The sequence below is a fragment of the Bufo gargarizans genome, chromosome 7, assembly GCF_014858855.1.
Source record: "Bufo gargarizans isolate SCDJY-AF-19 chromosome 7, ASM1485885v1, whole genome shotgun sequence".
Lineage (NCBI taxonomy): Eukaryota > Metazoa > Chordata > Amphibia > Anura > Bufonidae > Bufo > Bufo gargarizans.
The window spans coordinates 73,503,395-73,522,255 of record NC_058086.1 but is presented as its reverse complement, the minus strand read 5'-3'; the positions used below and the strand labels follow the sequence as shown (position 1 = coordinate 73,522,255).

General features: G+C 41.7%; 1 protein-coding gene across 1 annotated transcript; it reads right to left on the bottom strand.

Annotated features, from left to right (window-relative positions):
- Window positions 1–5,528: 5,528 nt before the first annotated feature.
- On the bottom strand, window positions 5,529–10,544 carry LOC122944169 (synapsin-2-like). Its single transcript, XM_044302400.1, has 2 exons — window positions 10,360–10,544; window positions 5,529–5,664 (listed from the first exon to the last, which is right to left on the bottom strand). Exons 1-2 carry the CDS (start codon window positions 10,542–10,544, stop codon window positions 5,529–5,531), a joined length of 321 nt encoding a protein of 106 aa, XP_044158335.1.
- Window positions 10,545–18,861: the final 8,317 nt, after the last annotated feature.

The window sequence follows — 18,861 nt, the reverse complement described above, 5'->3', positions numbered from 1 at the left end:
GCTGCATTCTTGGTGTTCCATAGAAGCCTGGAAGGGAGAGGAGGAAAGGCTTCGACTGGCCTGTTTGCTTTCCCATGTCCACGATTATTTGACTGGTTTCGAATGTGGAATATCTGCTACTCCTGAGGCAGCGCGGTCCAACAAAAAGAAACGCATTTACCTATGTGAACTGCACCCACTTCACCACTGTGACCTGCGACGCTATTAGGCAACATACTTTTTGAGGCTGTTTTTATCATTATTTAAATTGTCATGGTTAACTGCCTGTAAAGCTGGGCATGTGGCACAGCTCAGCAGGCAGAGTGTCAGAATCTCATTGACCACAATCATACTCTATTATGGTATATGGGACAAGCGATCAGAAGATTGCAGGTTGTAGCCCCCTAAGGAGCTAAAAGTTTTTATTTATTTTTTAACCATAAAAATATTAAAAACTCTAAAATATAAAAAATTCCCACCCCTCTCACAATTTTACATTTAAAAAGACATCTAAACATAATGGGTATTGCCGCGTCAAAAAATGTCTGAACTATTAAAATATAAACATATTTTTCTGCAAGTTGAATATGCAGTGATCAAACATACATATGTTTCCCAAAAATGGTACCAATAAAAAATACAGTTCACCCCGCAAAAATTAAGCCCCAGACAGCTCTGTAGACCGAAATATAACACAGTTATGGATGTCAGAAAATGGCAATGGAAGGAAATTTTTTTACTTTTTTAAAACTATACAAATTTGGTAAAGCCATAATAGTATTGACCCGCAGAATAAGGAAATCATGTCATTTTTAGTGCACAGTGAATGCCGTAATAGCAAAACAAAAAAACCTTGGTGGATTTGTGTTTTTTTTTTCAATTTCACCTCACAAAGATTTTTTTTTCTGTTTTCCAATACAAGACATGGTAAATGAAATGGTGCCATTAATATGGCTATATGAATGGAAAATTGAAAAAGGTATGGCTCTTGGAATGTGGGGATGAAAAAAACAAAATGGGCTTTGTCTTTGAGGGGTTAAGGTTGTCCACAAACATAGTAGTTTGTGTCTAACAGCCAAGAAGCACATTGGAAAATTCATGTACGGTTAAACCAAGATGTACCGCATTTTTGGAATTGCATGGCATAGATAGGCAAAGCACATTAATATGTGATATAGGTTTGGGCACCCTAGATGCTACAGTCTGACTATTGATGAGGACCATGTGCAGCCCTTTATGACCTATCTATCCCTAGCTGAATTCTTAGATGTGGCAATATGTTCTTTATCCTTCAATCGGCAGCAGACATCAGATCTCAATCCAACGGATGACACAGAATGTAGTAAAATTAGAAATTTGCAACAGCCTACAAATCTATATTTTCCTTATCTACCCATGTATTCATTGGAAGATATGTCACAATAAAATAATTTTACTTGCATGTTAACCCAGAGTGTGCAGTGGTATTTCACTTACTATTACAAATCTATAGCATTCGCCTCATATTATACTGTCAGCATGGACTAGGCTTTCTAAGCAACTTTTCCAGAAATGTGTTGTTGGAGGGGGAATATTAGACAGATCCTGCTCAAATGTAATCTTTAAGGTACAAAAAAATATAGTAATTTCCTAATTTTTAGTGTAAATTTTTGCTCTAACAGTTTCATACACTTTGATGATATGTATCTGGCTAAAACCTTATATAAACTCAGACTAGAAGCTGTATTCAAGATTCATCAGACAAAAACCCCTCCATGAATCTTCAATATAGATTGATACTGTGGCTCCCATCAGTCCTTTGGCCAGTTATTTCCATCCTTTAGATTGACATTCTAGAATGTACCTAGAATGTGGAGCCAACACTCATTATCTAGAAAATCATGGACATCATAGTCAACTACTGGGCCCCATTAGGAAGTGGAGATATGGACATACTGTGACTATACTGGTTGGTTATTAACTTCAGGAGGAATAAGAACATACGTTGTTATGAGGTTGGTACAGTATATGTGCATCTAATACTGAGTAGCTACTCTGGGCAATGATCATTGGAGGTTTCAATAGCCAAAGCTTCCATTCAACCAAATTTCCTAGTGTATTTAGCTTTAGTTAAAGGGGTTGCAGTCCCAACATTCAAGCACGGCTTATGCTACTGTTCCCAGCTGCTTCCAGTTCCAGACGGACTGGAAGTGAGTTGTTTTTGTGACCAAGCCACATGTTCGTGCACGACACATCACTTCTAGTGACGAGCCATTCAGAGACCATGACTATCAAGGCCAGTGATTGGCCACAGTGGTTATGGGACAAATCCACTTCTGGTCTGGTTGGAACCTGTAGCAGCCATGAGAGGGGCAGCAAAGCTGGAATGATAGGAATAGAGACAGGTGAGTGGATTTTTTAAAAATCAGGCACACCTTCCAATCACGGCTCCTAGGCTGGACTACGCCTTTAAGCCTCTAATCAAAGTGAAAAGGAATGGAAGAAGTAGGTTTTGTAGATTAATAATGATGTGTGAATAGTAGTGGCCTCCAACACCCAGTTCCTTCAAGTCCTTTCCAGATACTCTTGGAGGCACTGCTAATTTGCATTTTTACTTCCATAGGGATGGGCAGCTGCCAGACACAACAGGGTATCTCTGGGCTGAACGAAGAATGAGACTAAACTTTGTTTCCACCAAAAGCAGCGGGGATGTCCTCATAGACATTTGATTGTCATCGGATCCTACGGACATTAGCGAATTCTGATGTCAGTATCCAGCCTATGCATTATAGGGGAGTTACTAGCAAGACGGGACTCCACCAATTTTCTTGGCCAAGCAGCCTCCACGAACCTTGATCCTGCACCGGATTTAGTATGAAGTAACAATAGATTTTCAGCTCTATCATATATAGAAGGGAAATGTAGCTTTCATCACCAGCTTATATGTATTGTGCCTCATGGAATGTCAGAAGGAAGAAAACCAGGAGAAAAAAGTAAACTATAAAAGTCAGTAATTGGTTTAGATAATTCTCTTTATTTGTATGGTATACAATATGTACACAGCATTTCACCTGCTGAAATGAACTGTAATATAGTCTGCCACAACAAGGGACCGGGCATTTAGCTGTATGAAGACTAGGAGGAGGAAAGCAGAAATGGACAAGGACGGAAATATGGCAGATATCAAAGAATATCATATTTACACAGCACTATAAAGCAGTTTACAATAGTCTTATATTACTCCTATCACAGCTCTTGGTCTACAAGAGGATTATTTTATGACACAACATAAAACGTACTACTATCAATGTGAATATACTTAAAATTCCTCTCTGTGGCAATTTTTGTTTTACCTATTCACGTGTTTATGAATATTCCTTGTACAGTAACTTTCCCAGCATTTCACTTGCTAGAGCTGCAGTTTGTATTCCAGAGCTGTTCATCCTTCCTTCTTTTTACTACTCCATGATTATCCATCCAATGCACAGCTAGGCAATCACCACGTCTCCTCCCTCATTCTTTCTGGTTGTACAGTATGTTAATCTTGTCCATGATATTCTCGATGTCACAGTCAATTTTTAGACAGTGGAAATAGGAAGGTACTTCTATATTAGTTGGGTCACCAACATGAATGCTCACAAGCATCCATAGGGCTGTCAATCTAAACTTCTCTTCTTAAAGGGATTCTGTCACCTCCCCTCAGCCAAAAAACGATTTTAAAGCAGCCATGAAGCACAGCTTACCCTGATTAGGCTGTGCTCTTTTATCTTGAAATCCGTCCAGCAGTTACTGCAAAAAACGACTTTGATTGATAAGGAAATGTGTCCTGAAGGTGCCCAGAGGGGCGTTTTTTTCTTCTTAGTGAGCCCAGTACCGCCCCTCTTTCAGTGCCCAGCCCGCCTTCCTTGTACTGTCTAACCGCCGCCTCCAGCCTGCCACAGCCTCTCCTCCCTCTCCTCCCCCTCCCTCACGCCGAACGAACTCTCGCACAGGCGCAGTACCCACTGAGGGCTGCGCCTGTGCGATCAGCAGGAGACTGAGGGCAGCAGCTTCATCTTCGTCACTGGGCATGCGCCGAGCCCAGTGACGTCCGACGCTCGCTCTTCCCTCAGTCAGCAGGGAAGAGCGAGCATCGGACGTCACTGGGCTCGGCGCATGCCCAGTAACGAAGATGAAGCTGCTGCCCTCAGTCTCCTGCTGATCGCACAGGCGCAGCCCTCAGTGGGTACTGCGCCTGTGCGAGAGTTCGTTCGGCCGTGAGGGAGGGGGAGGAGAGGCTGTGGCAGGCTGGGGGCGGCGGTTAGACAGTACAAGGAAGGCGGGCTGGGCACTGAAAGAGGGGCGGTACTGGGCTCACTAAGAAGAAAAAAACGCCCCTCTGGGCACCTTCAGGACACATTTCCTTATCAATCAAAGTCGTTTTTTGCAGTAACTGCTGGACGGATTTCAAGATAAAAGAGCACAGCCTAATCCAGGTAAGCTGTGCTTCATGGCTGCTTTAAAATCGTTTTTTGGCTTAGGGGAGGTGACAGAATCCCTTTAAGGTTTGCATTCATTTTAATAGGAGTAGGAACACAGAAACTAGCTACCGTAATTTGGCAAGAATTGTGTATTAACAGTTTACCCTGAGGCACAGCTCTACAAAAAAAAAAATATGAAGAACTGTCAAAAAATATTAATAATAAAATAAATAAATCCATTGTTTTTATTTTTTATCTGACCATGGCATCCATGAGAAGAAAGCATCAATGTGCTGTACTCAGATTTTGTATGGAGCACTAATATGCTCATGTGCATGAGGCACAGTAATCACTGGATAGTCTGTAACTTCTTCTCCTTTTGCAACCACAAATTTGGAAGGGTCTCAAACGAGGTTACAAGGTAAAGCGAGGTCAAGAAGTGGGAATAGAAGTGAGCCGCTAGTGAATGATGGGAGTTATTGAAAAACATGTCCATATGACTTTTTGGAAAGAAATACATGGAGACAAGGTCTATTTAATAGTGGACCATTAGTACTTGGGTTCATATTACCACCACACACTATAGGGTTTTGCACTGTGGACCTTCAGGGATGGGACACCGGGGCTATTTCTGACCTGGGCATAAACTATATGTACCATTAGCTTTGTTTTGACTAAGGAATTAGATAGTCCATGACCTGAATAAGCGTTGAGGGAAAAATAGGAAAAAGTTGTGGACCGCCATGACGATGAGTAGATACAACCACCGAAATCATGAAAATACCTCATAATCAGAAGAGAGGCCTTTTAAGAGAAATGCCATTAATATAATCATCAGGACTGAAAAACGAATCAAATGCACAATAATAATGACAACATACCATAACTATGATGGATAGAGCTAGAGATTATGGCTCAGTCTCCATACCTGAATTTTCACACAATAATATTGCTCCTACTAAAGTTATACAACAGCAACACATAAATGGTATGGCTAATAACTCGCACAGAGGTAAGAAGCTTCTCTTTTTTTAATATTCTGATTAGGTTGTCTTGTATTCCTTGTAGCATTAGGTGTACGATTACATTTGACTATTGATCTTAGGACGCTTAGTCGGAGAACAGACTGGCGAAGGACTTCCTCAGATTCCGGATAGTATCTGCTTTAGCTTCATCATCGTTATTGGATGAGCGGAAGAATGACGACTGGCTGAAGTTGAAAGCGTTGGTCAGAGACTGGGACTTGCTAATTAAAGAAAAAATAGAAATACATTTACCACAGGTAAAAATAATATCGAAAAAGCCGGATACATCTGCTTTGTAAGATGTGCAGAGCATGAGAACGAGCATATGCAAGCATGGAGGCCGCTTTGTTGGTAGAGTTATCTGAAGACGTAGCATGCATACTTACCAATATGGCAGTTGGTAAATTTAGGGCATGTATTCCCTGCCAACAAGAAAGCCCCACAACTCCCACTTATGGGCAGGACTACCAAAAGCTTCACATATTTCAACCCAGGACAGCCTGAATTTGTCAGGACTGTCTATGAAAATTGGGGACAGTACCTGCAACTTTGGGAATGTTGGTAACGATGTAGAATGGGACCATGATGTACAGTTGTTGGTTGTTTTTTTTATGAAAACAGATTGGAGATGCTGGCTAGAACAACCACATAGATTTCAGCTTATTTCAAAGCAGGGCTTAAAATGAAAGCAGTGATACGAGTGGCAAGAGTAAGTCCCACCTCAAGTTGTAGTCGGCGGTCTGCTCCTGCCGACCTTCTAATCCAGTAGGACAGCTCCGCCAAATGTAAACAGAGACTGTGGGGGCTATAGAATAATACTGCCTTCCAATTAATATTACCATTTGTGGTGGCTTCAAGCCTTACGTGTTAGGCCATTGGTGACAGGGCCAAGAGATGCATCCTGTGCAGTCACACACGTTGCACTACCCTACAGCTGTCCCTGGTTCCCAAACAAGGACTACAGATAGCAGCATCAAGCACCTCGGAAGCAGCATAGAAGCAATTACATAATTCAAGTATATCATACATTGGCATAGAGGCTGATGGATTATTGTCTATCTGACTTAAAATGCTGCTGAGTATTACAGTCCCCCTAAAGTTGCTTTTCAGGCAAATAAATTCCAGAATTTATTTCTAATGAAAGAAAATGGGTTGTCATTGATTTTAATAGAGGCGGACAGTCCTTGAGACCCTACAGTCATGGTTGACATTACTTCCGGCTATGACTAAAGCCTTACGTACATGGCTGTAAGATGGATCCTTGTTCAGATTTACAGTATTGTAACCCTAGTCTGTATGGGCCCAGGCCGTACCTGCTGTGTGCATGGGTCCTAATAGAGGGGTATGCCTTAGGACTCATGCACACAAACTTATTTTTTGTCTGCATCTAATTAGCATTTTTTGTGCATCGGATGCAGACCCATTCACTCCAATGGGGCCACAAAATATTCGGACAGCACACGGTGCTGTCATCCATATGTCCGTTGCATGGCATCCGCAAAAATATAGAACATGTCCTATTCTTATCCGGATTAAGCACAATGATAGGACTTTCGGTTCCTCAAAATGTGGAATGCATGCAGTCGGTATCCGTGTTTTGCGGAGCCGCAATTTGTGGACCACAAAACAGGCAACTGTCGTGTGCATGAGAACTTAAATTGAACCTGTCTCCTGACATCTCTTTTTTAATAACTACTTGCTAGCAGTCTGCAGTGCCAGTCCAGGTGGGTCTTTCCACTTGGGGGGTGTTCCTGCAGTCTGACACTGGCAGCAATGATTGGGAGTGTCAAACTGATCAGGGACACAACCCCAGCTGGTAAGACCCACCTGGACTTTCACTGCAATCTGCTATCAATTAATTAATTAATAACTTCTAGCAGGAATAATAAAGGAAAGGTACAATCTAGAGTCATAAGAATAAATACTGCAGAATTGTTATTACATGGGGGATGCAAGTGGCTGCTAAAACAGACATGTCCAAAGAGGGGACAGATCCTCTTTAAAATGGAAAATTTAAAAACCTGTCTAAGGCTACATTCACATATCAGTGAATACTGGCCGTGTGACAGTCATTTTCATTACAGTCATTGGGGCTATTCACATGGGCGCTTTTTAACAGGCAGTGAATAGTGGAGTAAAAAATTAGGACATATCCAATTTTTGCCTGTTTTCACAGCCAGAGGGGGGATGAGATCAATAGGGCTGTTTTTAATGACCGCTTTAATGACAGGAGAGCACCCGTCTAACACCTGTTAAAAGCAGGTGCACTAGTGACAAATGTTAGGAGTTGCAATAAAAACAATTACTCACTTCATCCTCTTGCACACGCACAGACAGTCACTCCTCTCTTGATGCAGAAGGACCTGAGCTCCCAGCGCAGGTCCTTCTGTATGAAGAGAGTGGGGCGACTGTCTCTGTGCGCATGCAAGTTGATGATTTTTTATTTTTTTTTGGCATAAAAAAATGCTGCACATTATTACTGCTGTGGGCCACTATGGGGAACAGTATTACTGCTGGGGCCATTATGGGGGCATTATTACTGGTGTGGGGGGGGCATTATTACTGCTGGGGGCCACTATGGGGGCATCATTACTGCTGGGGGCCACTCTGAGGGGCATCATTACTGCTGGGGGCCACTCTGAGGGGCATTATGACTCGTGGGGGCCACTCTGTAGAAAATTATTACTGCAGGGAGCCACTATGAGAGACATTATTACTGCTGGGGGGCACTCTGGGGGATATTATTACACATGGTGGGCACTCTGTAGGAAATTATTAATGCTGGGGGCTACTATGGGGGACTTTATTACTGCTGGGGCAAGGGCGGACTGGGAACTTAAAGTGGCCCTGGAAAAAATACTAAAAGTGGCCCCATTTTGTAGTCAGGTCCATATTGATGGAAGGCAGGGCCAGCAATACCATATTGTGGCAGATTATACCACCCTAACAGAGCAAAATACCACAGTCCATCACAAAATACTGCCAGCAGCACAGAATACATCCCCAAAAACTTCCCCTGGATGGCCATGAATAGGGCTCAGGCGGCCATCTGGGTATTGGCCCCCCGGGAAATTTTCCTGTAAGGTCTATGGCCAATCTGTCCCTGGCTGGGGGTCACTTTATTACTTTATCTCATTACTCATGGGGGCCACTCTGTTGGAAATTATTAATGCTAGGGGCTACTATGGGGACACTATTACTGCTGGGGGCCACTATGGGGACATTATTACTGCTGGGGGCCACTCTGGGGGACATTATTACACGTGGTGGCCACTCTGTAGGAAAATATTAATGCTAGGGGCTACTATGGGGACACTATTACTGCTGGGGGCCACTATCGGGACATTATTACTGCTGGGGGCCACTCTGGGGGACATTATTACACGTGGAGGCCACTCTGTAGGAAAATATTACTGCTGGGGGCCACTATGGGGACATTATTACTGCTGGGGGCTACTATGGGGACATTATTACTGCTGGGGGCCACTATAGGGTCATTATTACTGCTGGGGGCCACTATAGGGGACATTATTATTGCTGGGGGCGACTATGGGGGACATTATTACGGTTGGGGGCCACTATGGGGTTTAAATAAAAGAAGCCAATGAAAATTATCTATTTTAAAAGCTGTTAAAAATTAATGCAAAACAGCAAGGCGGCCAGAAAATGGATGCAATTTTTCATGGCCATTTTTTTCACTGTCATGTGAATGTAGCCTTAGACAATACTAATGATAATAATAATGAATTATATAAAAGTGCAATACTATTATACTGTAATTGTCTGAAATCATGAAAACCGGAAAAAGATGCACTGTCATTAGTGATGATTTCTTCTTTACACCAGGTAGCTGGTTGGAGAAAGAGATCATTTCAGTTCTTCTCAGTCAGGAGAGATACAGTGACTAATCACACAAGGATTTCCTCCTTTCTTATAACCACACTGCACCAACGTGACAGGATGTGTTTCTAATAATACAAGCCCTGAATGCTGATTGCAAAATGCGGAAAGATCTCTCTGTACTATTACATAATGGGCTATCAGGTGTAAGATGACTTCTAATTAAGGAAAATGATGAAGTATCTGATGCTGAATATGCAGACTGGTGCATAAGTGAAAGCAATGGTCTGCGTTCAGGACTCATCATCATTTGACTACATCTTTCACTGATAAAATAGTATTGTCTGGTTCAGACAGCAGGACATGTCTTATTTCATGAGCTGTGCTGTTCCTCTGTTTTTCCTCCTGGAAATGTAAGACTAAATTGACAGCTGGGTGTTACCATTGCCCCTTGTCAATGGGCATGTCTCCATTCAGGCTGACACTGTCCAATCAATGCTCGACAGAAACAGTCGAATGAACATGGAAGGTTATTTAAAGGGAAAATTCCTATCTGTGACATTTATGGTATGTCCACAGGATGAGTCATAAATGTCCGCTAGGTGTGGGCTCACCTCTGGGACCTGCCCCAAATTCAAGAAATCGGGCCCCGGCCTGGAATGGAGAGGTTAAACGGCTCTCTCCACTCACTTTAAAACTATTTCTGAAAATAGCTGAGAGTACTAGGTCCTAAATGTCCCAAATGGGAATACCCCTTTAAGACATCTCCATTCAACTCTATGGAAACCAGCTGTGCATGCTTGTCCTGCTCTCCAGTTGATATAATGAACAATCCCTTTAATGGAATTTCCCCTCAAGTCACATATTCATTGGTTGCTTATGATACATATCAGTTAACAAAGGTTATGAGATTGGTATATTAACTTGTACTGTAGCTGTACTTTTTGAACATTTTTCATAACTCTCGGAGAAGGTTGATTGAGAGATCTTCATCGTTGAGGGCTCTACTCAATGCTGGTTTCTGGGCTGCATAATAATTGTGGACACAACTTATGATCTATTCACTATGGTCTTACTTCAGCTGTGGATGAGGTTGGTTTTTTTTAGATGGCTCCGTCTGACGTCTAGGCAGTGACTCCACTTGGCTGACAGGAGATAATGTCTGTCCTTCAGAAGATGGTGGCTGACCTGCAGTGGTTGATGGCCCTGGTGGTTCGTTCTGTGGAAGTGGATGTTCACCGTGACGCTTTGGCTTGTCCATAGGCTGTGGAGGCTGATGGCTATCAGAGTGTAATCCCTGGGGTTGTACTGCGCCCCCTAGGTTTAGTACAAGAAAAACCTCACATTGTTAAAGCATTTATGGGATGTACAAGAAATCTAACCTCACCCAGTATCTTCACAGTGCACACCTAGCAATGGCAAATATCCTGAGCAACCGATATGAATCCTAAAGTGATGCAATCTTTATGGAATATGTCAGCAAATAAGTATTTTTTATTGTACGTTACTGCCCAGTATAACAGTCTATGATATGGTATTGTCCCTGGCATCGAACCATATAGTAAATGATTTCACCAACCACTGACCTCATAACATACATAGTAAAAGATGTCTCAGTATAGCTTCTCAAAATCAAAGATGCAATGTGTAATATTTAAAGATAATAGATCATTTGATATGGCTCAGGTCAATGGTTATTGCCTGGGTACAAATATAGCGCCCTATGTTGTAAAGCACAGTAAAAACCCTAGATTAAATTACCCATGATGACAGAGGTTATAGTCCAAGTAAAGTAGTGAAATGACAATAAGCATGATATGATCACACCCACTGACAAAACAATCGTTTTCTTATTTATTTTTTTGGAACATGCTGCTGTGTACTAAATACTCTTAAAGTGAACCTGTCACCCCAAAATTCTGTGCAATCTGCAGGCAGCATGATATAGAGCAGGAAGAGCTGAGCAGATTGATGTATAGTTTTGTATGGAAAGATTCAATATAACTTGTGATTTATACATTTATATCTGTGCGCTTACTGACTTCAGTTGTACACGGGGGAGATGTTTATCAGTGATTGATTTCATTCTTTGTGTAAGTGTGTATACAGAGATAGCTGTCAGTTACTAATCATTGTACACGGGGGAGGTGTTATCAGTGATTGATAGCAATCTCTGTGCAAGTGTGTATACAGAGATAGCTGTCATCAGTGATTGATAGCATTCTCTGTGTAAGCGTGTATACAGAGATAGCTGTCATCAGTGATTGATAGCATTCTCTGTGTAAGCGTGTATACAGAGATAGCTGTCAGTCACTAAAGGTTGTACACGGGGAAGTTTTATCAGTTATTGATACCATTCCCTGTATAAGTGTGTATACAGAGATTGCTGTCAGTCACTGATTGCTGTACACGGGGGAGGTGTTATCAGTGATTGATAGCATCCTCTGTGTAAGTGTGTATGCAGATAGCTGTCAGTAACTGATAGTTAGAGACAGGATTAAGTTCATAAAAAGCATAGGATAAAATGTATAACTTACAAGTCGAAAGCTACATTCACATAAATGGGAAAAATGGCCGTGTGATGGCCGTTTAAGTAATGGCCATTACATGGAACCAATTTCAGTCAATGGGGTTATTCACATGGCTGGAAAAAAAAATCCCTTATCCACTTGCATGTGTTCCTCATTGAATGCAGCAGGACCTGTGCCTCCAGGGTGATGAGATTCTTTATACTGGGAGCCAGTAATGGGAGTATTAATATTTGGTGGCACTTATGGAGGAAGTATTAAGACTGGGGGCATTAATATTACTGGGGGCCTCTAAGGGGGCAATATTCATACTGGGGGCACTATGGTGTGAGATTTGATGTCCAGTAGGCACTATGGGGGGCAGTATGTATACTGAGGGTACTGCAGGGGTTAGGATTGAGCAAAAAAAAGTAATCTCTTTTTAAAGGCAGTTAACAATGGATGCAAAATGGATGTGGAAAACAACCAGACAGTGGATGCAAAAATGGCCAGGACTTTTTTTTTCCATGTGAATCTAGCCTTACTGAATATTTTCCCACAAAACCATACAACAATCTGCTCAGCTCCTCCTGCTCTATAACATGCTGCCTGCAGACTGCACTGCATTTTGTGGAGACCGGTTCTCTTTGAAGTGGATGTCCATCATTGATTATTTGTAACACATTCATTATTGCTCATCTATAATCTCCTACATTGATAAAACCCTTTTGAAGGTTGTACAGAATATCCCCCAGCTATAATCTATGAATTTGGCTGTGGCTTTTTGACATACAGAATGACCATATAACAACTTGTATTCCCTTTTCCTTTTGGAGAGGCTCGTTTGCGTGTTCTGTACTTCAGGGAGAACTGCCAAACCAATCCCCTACCAGTTCTGTACACATAAGGACACCTGTGGTTCAGAGGCTTTCTTGTAAAAAGTCAGGCCCTCTATTCCAGAGAAATGCTTTTTTATTTTTATGCAAATAAGGCAACCTTCACACTAGCGTTTTTGCTGGATCCGGCAGGGTTCAGCAAAAACGCTTCCGTGACTGACAATACAACCGTCTGCATCCGTTATGAACGGATCCGGTTGTATTATCTTTAACATAGCCAAGACGGATCCGTCATGAACTCCATTGAAAGTCAATGGGGGACAGATCTGTTTTCTATTGTGTCAGAGAAAACAGATCCGTCCCCATTGACTTGCATAGTGGGTCATGACGGATCTGTCTTGCTCCATATCCCAGGACTGAATGCAAACCGCAGCATTCTACGGTTTGCTCTCCGGTATGATAACGGAACGCTCAACGAGCATTCCGTTCTGTTCAGTTACGTTTTGTCCCCATTGACAACCCAGCACTTCTCACTCCTGTTTGATTGAAAGTCCATGAGATTTGAGAGATGGTAACGATAATGAAGGGAAATCAAGGTGTACTGCGTGATCCTGCCCCCGGTGCACCTGAAAAAATCTTATTTGTATATAAATATAGAAAAGCATTTCTCAGGATCAGAGGACCGGATTTTCACATGAAAAGATAATGTTTTGGGGCACCACGATAGCACGCTTTAAAACTGATTTTAGAGGTGACATTCTTCTTTTCAAAGCTTCTTCACATTGAGCCTGCAGTGTCCTGGCACATATGTTAAATGGACCCATAAAATGGACACAACTCTTGGCATACCCTTAGGTACCCAAGTTAAAAAAAATGTTTTGTTCTTGACGCCTCTTAATGGAGTAGCACAGTAAAAAAACAAACAAACAAACAAAAAAACAACATACAAAGCTGAATGGAGAACACTGTTCTGGCCTCTGTAGGTATAACAGAAGCCTATGGGTACATGTAACGGACCTGCTGGGAGCGTTTCCTGGTTATACGGTAAAAAGACACTGCAGACGCAGTGCGAAGACAGTTACTCCCATATATAAAGCTTATGTTAACCTGGATGTGGCTACATCCTGCAAATTTGCTCTTAAAATTTTACCTGGCATGGCATGAACATAGGACAAAGTGGCCATAGGGGCAACATTTTCCCTAGGCTACCCCATACTGTACATCCAAAATACGTTACACTATTTATGCCGCTTGTAATGTGTGCCGATGTGACTGCAGGATAATTTGTGGTGTATGATAGGACTTCAACCTGGGACATAACTATACTGGTGCTGAGGGTATGATTGCACAAGGATCCTGGGGAGGGGGGAAGGGATTGTCTTGCCAATTTTTGTAAAAAAAAAAAAAAAAAGTCAAACTCCCCGATCCCCTGTTGCTCCTGTTGGATGAGGTAGGTCACCACTGTGCATCAAGAGGGAGCAAGAAGCAGGGACTCGAGGGGACCAAGCTAGCACTGGAAGAGTAAAGGAGGGGGATCAGTAAGGTGAGGACTCCCGTGCTCACACACATAATGGAGAGGACTTAAAGAGTAGTCCTCCCAAAATATTTTACTGTGGGTTTTTCGGAACACAGCATCAGAATGCAATGAGTATGAAGAAAAAAAATACATAATTGGACTCAGCATCACTTACACTGGAGGTTGTGAGCCACATTCGACTTTCAGTGATGGTTGGGAGCAACAGACAATTCAAAGTAGAAGAGAGAAATTTTGAATGTGGAGAAACAGAAAAATATGAAATTGCAAATGTTTGCTGATATATTTTTCAGTGTGAAGTATTACACCATCCAAATGGGCACTTTTTGGTGGTAAATCTAGGCTAGGTCGGCAATAATGTCAATTGCCAGTACGGTCATAACTCAGGACTGCCATGGCGAGCCACACAGCAGGGGGTCGCAAGCCACACATGGCTCCGGCGCCAATGGTTAGGGACCACTGACTGACTCAAGTTTCGGGGGTGTTCTGTAGCTGACAAATTCTCTTTAATATCAAGCAGAATATGTGACCTATATAAAGGTCAAATTCTGTTCATAATTCCTAATTTTAGCAGGTCCACAATCTGATAAATTGAGCTTAAGTGAGCTGTGGGTAGATACAACAGAGTCTAGTATCACTCATGATGTATGATTCAAATTGTTAACCACATTACTTTTATACCGTGACCCAGGCTGACACTTCGAATTTGCAGGCACTTCACATATATTTAGTACAGAATTGTGAAATGCGTTAGTGAGCTGATCAGCAGATCTGGGAGAAGGCAATACGTGAAGCTCTTCTGCTTCCTTAAGTTTAGCAGAACATTGTGGCCAATATCAAGTGTGAGCAAGCTGCTGCTGCTGATTCTGCGATTAAAAAAAACTAGTTTCCCCTGCACCGGTATAATCCAGAAATGACAGTGTGACTGACAGGGTCGAAGGATGCCATTAGCTTCGTCATCAGGACTATTAGCACAGCATCTCAGGAATTTTACCAACAATTTAGAGCACAGCAAATCTCAGCACACATTATTAAAATACCTTAACACACAAATTGCTATATTGTAACCATAATTCACTTACCGTACATATACTGGTAACTTACCTAGTTCAGACTGGTCTTATATATAATGTATTATAAAACATTTTTGTACCGTAATATCTTAGCTAACCAGGACAGCAGACAAATAAGTAAAACTGTGCTTTCAAAACCAGAAACATGTTAAGGCTGCCACATGGCACCAGCTTAGTAACTTGGCATATTCAGTACATACTAATGATTGAATTGGCACTGGTGTCCACGATGACATCACACACAGTTCTTCAATCATCAGTATCAGTAGCATTGTATGAGCCAGTTATGGAGTCCATGTGGAATAGTGGTTGTTGTCCATCCAGCAATGCTAGCTCTCCAGATAATATGGACAGCTAGTGGTACTAACATAACAGCCTGACCATAAATTCCCTGTCTTTGGTCCTGGTTCTTCTCCTTCATAGTTATAGTGATGCATGTATAGTATATGCCCTGTCCAAATTCCCCTTGCATATTGGAACACTTAATTGTTTATGATATCCCGTAGACATAGTGCATCAGAAAGGAATTTTCTGGTAAGCAGGAACATTGAGGAAAACGGTGTGATGCATGGGTGAGGTGGAAATCTGACAAAGTCTTTGTCCGACTCATTGTAGAACTACAGGAGTTTTCTGGCACAACATTTGGAGAGTAGGAGAAGTGGACTAGCATACACCATAGAATGGAAGAGACCAGTCTGGAACAAAGACGACCCAGGGAAGGAGTTGTCCAGGTAAATACATAAGCCAGGGAGTAAGTGATTTGGCACATATAAAACTGTAGTGTAGTATGAAGAAGACCTTGTGAAGGAGTGGTTTGACAGATACTGGTGAAAAGGGGGAGCGGTCTGACACATACTGGTGAAAAGAAGGAGTGGTCTGACACATACTGGTGAAAAGAAGGAGTGGTCTGATGCATACTGGTGAAAAGAGGAGTGGTCTGACACATATGGTACTCGTGAAAAGGAAGGAGTGTTCTGACACATACTGGTGAAAAGAAGGAGTGGTCTGACACATACTGGTGAAAAGGAGGAGTGGTCTGACACATGGTACTCGTGAAAATGAATTAGTGTTCTGACACATAGTAGTGAAAAGGAGGCCTGTTGACACAAACTAGTAAAAAGAGGAGTGGTCTGACATACTGATAAAAGGGAGAAGTGGCCTGACACATATAGTACTTTGTGAAAAGGAAGTAGAGTTTTGAGACATACTGGGAAAAAATTGGTCTGACACATGCTGGTGAAAAGAAGGCGTGGTCTAAGAGATACTGGTAAGAAGGAGGCGTGGTCTGATAGTGAAAAGAAAGGGGTTGTGTTGCAGATACTTGAGAAAAGGAAAGTTGGAGAATGAGTGGCATAGTACACAGAAGAGCTGAGGAGAGTGCGGCACAGACAATAGAAGTCACTATGGCTATCACCCGAAAACGTGCTCACATTAGGGTCCAAACAATATTTACATACAGACTATAAGGAACTATTGATAATCATAAATGTAACTTAGGAAATAAGAAATACGGGCACCGACACAACTACTGTACCAGGTATTATAGCATTAAATAGCACTGATTTGCATCTGTCACAGGCAGCAGCTGAATAAGTGCTACTGCCTATTCTATGTGAAATACTGTTTCAGACATCATCTGGCCTTAGGCCAATTCCACAGTTTCACAAGTTGACAGTAGAAAATGCTATTTCTAAAATGAAAATAAAACACAATAGACGTTAAATTCAACAAAAGATAATCAATGACTGAATGTCAGCAATTTAGTGAAACGCTATATCCTAGAAAATAAGACAAATTTAGAGTAAACCTTTTTCAAACTTAATGCTAAATGAAGCCATAAGTCCAGAATTTTCTAGAACTTTATGCAAATGACTATGCACACATGGTCACCTCTCCACTAATACTAATGCAAGTTTCCATGGAATAATTACCATAAGTATGCAGCTTCCTTTCCAATAACATCTATGAATGTGTATGGAGAGTGATTTTAATAACTTTTTTAAATATATTTTATTAAGGAAATTATGTAATTTAATAAAAAATTTTTTTTTAAAAAGCCCCTAAAAGCTCCCTCTGACTCAGGGGTCTTAAGCCCATGAGCCGCATGCAGCCCCTGCGGTAGTTTTCTGCATCCTGCAATACCTCGGGTGGTGTATTTTGGATCGTCAGTGCGCTATTAACTAATGGACGCTAATGAGCGCTCATTAGTACAGGAGAGGCAGGCGAGGAAGTGGTGAGTACGGCATCACTAGTGCTGCACTGGCAATACTCACCACTCCTTGGTCCTTCCCGTTCTAAAAGCATACGTTCTCAGGACGTGGTGCACGCAGGTACACACTATGACCTGATGCTGTGGGACATCAGGATGCAGTGAAGCTGAAGCCAGGACACAGTGCTGCGCTACATGAAGAGCCAGAGTGGTGGTGGCACTCGGAGAAGCAAGACAAAGTGCTCAAAGATTCGCCGAAACGCGCGTCGGGGTTGGCGCCATCCCAGATGAGGCACACTATGGGTAATTGATTCTGTCCATTACATATTTATATTATTATGTCTCGCACTTGCACTTTAACTTTGATTTTGTTGGATTAATATGAATTATTAACATTGTGCCCCCTTTTGGTTGAGGCTGCCATTTCCCTGCACTTGTTTTTAATATTGAACTTTCCTACGAATTTAGCAAAAAAATAAAAAGTACTATTGACTTCATGCGGTCAGGTAGTCTTCTATAGGTATTTATATTGTTGTCTTTTGCCATTGCCATGTGCTTACATAGCAATATTTTGTAGTTATTTATTGTGAGGTATATCTTAAATTGTAATAATAAACAAAACCTGTTATCACTTTCTAAGCCTATTTATCCACTCACTTTTCTATAAATATTTATTAATACATTAATAATGATTTTAAAATCAATTCTGAACGAACTATCAGTTCAGAGAAAAACCTAAAATAAATGTTCCCGCCACATATGTAAATGCACCTTAGATGAGTCCTGTCTCCTCCATGCTTCAGGGAGGAGTCCAGCTTTCTCTGCCTCTGAGCCCAGCCACGCCCACAAACGAATAAGACACACCCTCTACGATTGCTCATCTCCACCCCTTCTCTTCCAAGTCTCGCAGCTGCGCAGTGTACATTATATGATCAGTAGTAGTGTTGATCGCAAATATTTTAATCACCAATTTTTATCGCAAAAATTGGCACTTTGAGAATTCGTGAAGATCTAGAATATAATAATAATAATATTCTATATTTTTTTTCATCAGTGAGTGAGATGACTGGTTCGGCACATGCGCGAGATTTGGGACGTGAGTTAGGGAGGAGGGTAGGATCTTTAGATTATGTCACTCTTATAACGGGAGGTGGGGTTAGGAATGGGAAGTGATGAGGTAAGCATTTAATTTACATAACTTGAAAAAAGCAAAGGTGGACTGAAAAGACGTACTCGGAGGAGTTTAAAAAACAAACAAACCAACCCTAGGATGATTAGGGTGGGGGAGAAATATCTCAGGATGCCGATGATTCTTATGGGTAAAATCCGGTGACAGGTTCCCTTTAAGGGCTGAGCCCCCTTTTTTTTGTTATGTATTCTAACGGCTAACTGTAAAATGCAGAGGCAGACGTCTCAGCC

Excerpts from the sequence above, each read along its gene's own strand:
- LOC122944169 (XM_044302400.1), bottom strand. The coding sequence starts at position 10,544 with ATGGACAAGCCAAAGCGTCACGGTGAACATCCACTTCCACAGAACGAA. Across the intron at positions 5,665-10,359 it reads CAACCTCATCCACAGCTGAA|CAAGTCCCAGTCTCTGACCA; the intron begins GTAAGACCATAG and ends TTCTTTAATTAG.